This window comes from Camellia sinensis, chromosome 1 (assembly GCF_055761805.1).
Source record: "Camellia sinensis isolate YWXY chromosome 1, ASM5576180v1, whole genome shotgun sequence".
In the NCBI taxonomy this organism is placed as follows: Eukaryota; Viridiplantae; Streptophyta; class Magnoliopsida; order Ericales; family Theaceae; genus Camellia; species Camellia sinensis.
Genome location: NC_138961.1, coordinates 197,429,385 through 197,435,384, shown reverse-complemented (window position 1 = coordinate 197,435,384; position 6,000 = coordinate 197,429,385). Strand labels below are relative to the sequence as shown.

The window sequence follows — 6,000 nt, the reverse complement described above, 5'->3', positions numbered from 1 at the left end:
AAATATTATTTATAGAGATTTTTCTGTATGCAAAATTTTGATCAGAACTTATATAGCATTATATGCAGAATACATCACGTGCGCTATTAAATTTTTTACATTACATTGATTATATCATATTATAATCAAACAAGAAGAAAAATATGGAGTTATATATATATGTGTATATATATATATATTATAAACTAGATGGAGAAAATTATTTGTTTGAAAGTTGTGAACTTTGTATTAAATTGTCTACAAAAATGGTGGCTCCATGTTTGAAATAACAAAAAGAAAAAAATCAATCTTATTTTTATCTATTTAATTCTTATCATTTGCTGACTATTTAAATTTAAGGAGTGTGCTTATGTAAGCAATGACATCAAGAGCCTGCTTATGTAAGCGATGACATCAGGAGCGTGCTTATGTAAGCGATGACGTCAGGAGCGTGTTTATGTAAGCCATGACGTCAGCAAGGAGTGTCCAACGGGCATATTTTTGTGTATAAATAGAAGTGTTGGATGTGGAGAAAAACCAAGAACTTGAAGAGAAAATATTTCTGTGAGCTCCAAAATTCTGAGTATTCTGCTCTTTCACTTTCAGATCTAAGTCTAGCTTTTGTTCTTACACTTTCATATCTACTCTTTGTGAGAGAATTATTGTAAAAGTGGGTTCAATTACCACTTATTCTTATTCCTTATTTTTGTGAGAGATTTTGTAAGGGTAAGGCATTTATTGTTGAGTGAGGCTCAATAGATAAGAGTAAGTCCTGTGCCAAATCCACAAGCTTGGTGGTGTATTTATTCAATTGATAGTAAAGAAATTCTCAAGGAGGTTCCTTGGGGAGTGGACGTAGGCCTGGCGTGCCGAACCACTATAAATCGCAGTGTTTGATTTTCTCTCTCTATCTCTTCTACTTTTATATTGATAATTATTATTCTGTTTTTTTTTATTTATTAAAATTCTGAATATTGTGTTATTTTTAATATTGTGAAATTTTTTAATAACCCAATTCACCCCCCCTCTTGGGTTGCCTATCTGGGATAACAGTTTGAGTTTTCTAGATTAAGTTTTTTGAAAATTGATTTTTGTGTGTTTTTTGTTTTTAGTGAATATTTTTAAAATTTGAAACATTTTTTTTACTTTTTTAGATGCACCTTACTTAAATGTATCTAAAAAGTAAAAAATCTGTGAAAAAATATTTTAAAAAATTAATAAATACATAAAAATATAAAAAATGTACTGAATTCTTGTATTTTTTTTTATATTTTTGGTATTTAGTGAATTTTTAAAAATTTTTTTTACAATTTTTTTACTTTTTAGGTATATTTATGGTAGTTGTGTCTAAAAAGTAAAAAAAAATTACTTAAAATATTAAAAAAATTCAGTAAAAACAAAAAAACACGAAAAATAAAAAAGTGAAATTTTCTAAAAAATATTTTGAAAAACTAAAAACCAAACAAGGTGAATACTTTTATATTAACAATTTAATTAATATTTAAAATTAAAATTATTCTTTTATAACATATATTATATCATCAAATATTTTTTAAAAAAATAATAATAACACATACAGTATACGAATCGAATCGATTGCTATTCATTGAATATTGTTCATCAACCTATAAAACCGGGTAGTGTCCTAGTTTTTTTTTTGAACGACAAGGGTAGTGTCCTAAGTTGTTGAATAAAAAAATAATTAAGCACATACAATCGCCACGTATGCAGATCATTGCATATCAGGAGCTCACCAAGTCCATACATACAAAAATGACTATACTATAGCTATGACGGCCCGTTCGTCGCTGTCACCCATACAGTCATCATCACTCTCTTTGTTGCGGTTGGCAAGGCTGAGTCGAAGCAAAGATAGGGTAGGGCTTGGTTTGAGGAAATGAGATGTCTTCGTCGAAGAAGATCACGCTGAAGAGCTCCGACGGAGAGGCGTTCGAAGTGGAGGAGTCGGTGGCGCTGGAATCGCAGACGATCAAGCACATGATCGAGGACGATTGCGCCCACAGCGTCATTCCTCTCCCCAACGTCACCAGCAAGATCCTCGCTAAGGTCATCGAGTACTGCAAAAAGCACGTCCAGATCTCCAAGACCCAAGATCGATCTGCCGAGGACGACCTCAAGACCTGGGACTCTGACTTCGTCAAAGTCGATCAGCCCACTCTCTTCGACCTCATTCTGGTTAATCTCTCTCTCTCTCTCTCTCTCTCTCTCTCCTTTTACCTCTTTTTTTTTGGGATAAATTAGGGTTTTGATTTGTCTCAATTGTTCTGTTTTGGTGCTTTTGTTTGCTTATTTAAATTAGTGATCCTTTATGCTCTCGGAGAATTGAAATTTCGCATTAGGGTTCGATGTGTCACTTGTTGTTTGTGCTTTTTGTACGATTCTCTTTTGTCAAATTCGATAGGGTTTTCCTTAATTCTCTGATGGTCTTGTTCAGGATTTGGAGTTATGTATGCTGGTGTTAATATTGAGCAAAACCTGTATAGTTATGAGGTTAGGGGACTTCTCATGCCTTTTATGTGAAACGAACCCTTTTTAAGGTTATTTTGAGTTTTTCCGTACTAGTGTACTGAAATCCTTATTTTTATACACTGGTTTATAATTTTTTTTTGAAAGAAACCCTTATTTTCGTTCTTGTGCAAATTGGGAACTTATTAAGCTACAGAGAATTTTACCTTTATAAATTCACTAGTTATTCAATTGCTTGCGAGGAACGGTGTTCTGCAAACTCATGCTGTTGTTGCTGAACTGTTTTTTGCGAACCAATCCTTGCCGATGTGGATTGCCTGGTTGAACTGGCAGAATGGTGAAAAGGATCATCACTGGCCCACTATAAAGCTTTTTATATATTAAATATTTATACTAGTAAATAGTTATAGAACTTGCATGGTGTGAACCAAAAAGTGAAGAAGTATTTGCTTGTTTTCATTTTTTAAAAAATTCTACTTTCTTATTTTCTGTGTTTTTTTATTTTTACTGAATTTTTTTTAATATTTTAAGTATTTTTTTTACTTTTTAGACACACCTAACATAAATACACCTAAAAAGTAAAAAAATTGTAAAAAAAATCTTTTAAAAATTCACTAAATACCAAAAATACGAGAATTCAATACATTTTTTTGTATTTTTATGTATTTATTAATTTTTTAAAATATTTTTTCACAAATTTTTTACTTTTTAGATACATCTAACTAAGGTGCATCTAAAAAAGTAAAAAAAATGTTTAAAATTTAAAAAATATTCACTAAAAACAAAAGAATACGAAAACCAAAAAACTTAATTCAGAAAACTCAAACCAAACACACCGATTGTGTTTTTCCTAATTGTAAATTTGCCTTGACAACCTGCATCAGTCTTTGATTAATTGTATCGGTTTCTAATCCTTCAACCCCTATAAAAGCGTTTTTATTGATGCTGTGCATAAAAATTATATAGAGGTGAAGTATGGGAAGAGTAGCCGGAGCTTTACATCTCTTATAGATCCTTTGTTTGTTGCTTAGTTCCACAAACTGGGAGCAGTGGGGGGCAGGGTGGGAGCGAGGGAAGTTGCTTTGCTCTTGACTAGTCCGTGGTAGGTTTTTTTGGCTTGATAGTGACAGAACATGTGCTAATTTCAAGTTGCTTTGATCTTTGTCCATCAAATGTGATTTATTTGAGTTGAGCCCAAAATTTCTGCATATTTGTTTTTACACTTTCTCATGTGGTAATTATGGTATTTTTTTTAAACACCAATATTAGGCCACAAGTTATCGAATTAATGTTAGATTGTTATCAGTAACTTGCATTATCCAGCTTCCACTATAACAAAAGCAATGGAGTGTCTGTTAATTGAATTTCTAGTTCATAATATACACTGTTGGCCCGTTTGGGAATTTGGTTATTTTAGTTGGCTTTTTGGCTATTTTGTGAGATGGAAAAAAGTCGTGTTTGGGATGATTTGGCTATTTTAGTTGTAGTTGAATAGATGGTTGTGAGAGAAAAAAATGATTGATTGATGGGTAAGATGTGACATATTGGTTATTTTATTTTGTGTTTTGTGTGTGTGTGTGTGTCTATTTTAGTCAAAAAAAACCAAAAAAGCAACATCCCAAACAGGGCCTTTTATTTCACGAACCACGGCCTGTAAGGTCTTTGCATCTGGTATTGTGCCATGAGCTGATGATGCTTCTTTAACCAAGCTCTACTGGCAAATGCTCTTCTGTCATTATGTGCAAGCTTTCTAGCTTAGTTCTGTGCTTCAATGGAAATAATTGCTTTTGGTAGTGAACTAGTACTGCTTGGTGCAATTGTTGAGTAGACTTCTCTTGTAGGTTGAACTCTTTAACGATGGTTGGTTGTTTGTAATTCATAATAGCAGCAGGGTGTCTCAATTACTGTTATTGGTAGACATCAAACTTTTTGAAGTTTAGCATGCATGTGTGCCATGTAATTTCTTTATTAAACTTTTGGCTGCTCATACTATGCTAGTTGTAGGGCTCTAGGGCATAACTAATATAATATAAAGCTTGGGTTATACTTGCTGTGATTTTTGATAATGATGTGAACTTGCTGAATATGACTCATCTGTTTCATACCTTATTCCAATTTTATTAATATGCCCTCAGGCTGCAAACTACTTGAACATAAAGAGCCTGCTGGATCTAACATGCCAGACAGTTGCGGACATGATAAAAGGAAAGACTCCGGAGGAAATCCGGAAGACCTTCAACATAAAGAATGACTTCAGTGCTGATGAAGAAGAAGAGGTTCGTAGAGAGAACCAGTGGGCCTTTGAGTAAGAAGAAATACATGGCCTGATGATGGTGGTATAGTAGTAGTACTGAGGTTTTATGTATCCTGTACTGGTTTAGACTCTTGTCATGACTATCGTTTTCTGTTTAGCAAACTCTCTCTTCAAACATAGCTGCTCTTTGAAATCTAAATAACAGCTGGATTCCGGTGGTTTTATGCACCTGTACTTTTATTTTGAAGTACTGTTAAACTGTGAGTTGTGCCTGAGCGTTTACATCATTATTATACGGTGAGAGTGAGGAGAGTTTTGGCTCGAGCATTGGTCATTGTCGTGAATTTGTAAGTTTCCAGTGATCGTTCCTGCCATACTTGCAGGAGAGGACTCGGTTGAGGGTTGTTTGGGGCCTGGTGGAGGGAATGTTGTGAGTCAGCTTGAGACTCTTCAAACATGGGTACACTGCTGCTGGCACATGCACAATTCTTATTCTCGCCCAATAGTGGTGATCTGAATACAGACAGAATGAGCTAAGAAAAATTAGGTAAGGCTTTCCAACTAGTGAAATATACCTGCCAAAACTGAAACATCATAAGCCATGTGGGAGAAAGCTCTGGTTTGGGGGAGGGAGGGGGAATCCGGAGGCTCAACCCTAGGTGGATGAACTGACCGACCTCAACAGGGTCTGGTGCTTTTCTATTGCATTGTTTAGCTACAATTTTGTAGTTGGTTGTTCTGAAGTCAAATAGCTCAAATCTCATTGGACCAAAAACTGGCCTAGGAAAAGAGTGCACGCCTCAGATTCATTTTGCAGATGCCGGATAGGAACTCGGATCCTTTTGAAAAAAAGGTGTTTTTTTTGTAACTGAATTAGGGCTGCAAACGAGCCTAGCCGAGTCGAACTTTAGTATGTTTAGGCTTGTTTATTAAGATTTTAACGAGCTCGAGTTGAATAAAAATTTAACGAACCGAGCTCAAGCTGAGTTGGCTTAGGCTCGAGAGCTCGAGCCTGTTCACGAGCCATAACGAGCCAAAAAATTTATAAATTCATACTTGCATGTGAGACTAAAGTTATAATTAAAACTTTGATTATACAATTATATATACAATATATATAAACATACTAAAAAAAAGATCATATTTTACTAAAATAATAATATTTACTACCACTATTATATAAATGTACTATCTATAGTTAATTATTATTTACATTTATATTTTTTAAATATGTAAATAGTATATTTCTCTTATTTTTTATACATATTTTTATATTATTT

At 33.7% G+C, this 6,000-nt stretch overlaps 1 protein-coding gene across 1 annotated transcript; it reads left to right on the top strand.

The window, feature by feature from the left end:
• The first annotated feature begins 1,587 nt into the window (after nt 1–1,587).
• On the top strand, nt 1,588–4,948 carry LOC114294051 (SKP1-like protein 1B). The gene is made up of 2 exons (XM_028238151.2): nt 1,588–2,175; nt 4,602–4,948. Exons 1-2 carry the CDS (start codon nt 1,882–1,884, stop codon nt 4,773–4,775), a joined length of 468 nt encoding a protein of 155 aa, XP_028093952.2. The 5' UTR covers nt 1,588–1,881; the 3' UTR covers nt 4,776–4,948.
• Nucleotides 4,949–6,000: the final 1,052 nt, after the last annotated feature.

Coding starts and splice junctions, on each gene's coding strand:
- LOC114294051 (XM_028238151.2), top strand. CDS start 1,882: ATGTCTTCGTCGAAGAAGATCACGCTGAAGAGCTCCGACGGAGAGGCG. Junction 2,176..4,601: donor CTCTCTTCGACCTCATTCTG/GTTAATCTCTCT, acceptor ATATGCCCTCAG/GCTGCAAACTACTTGAACAT.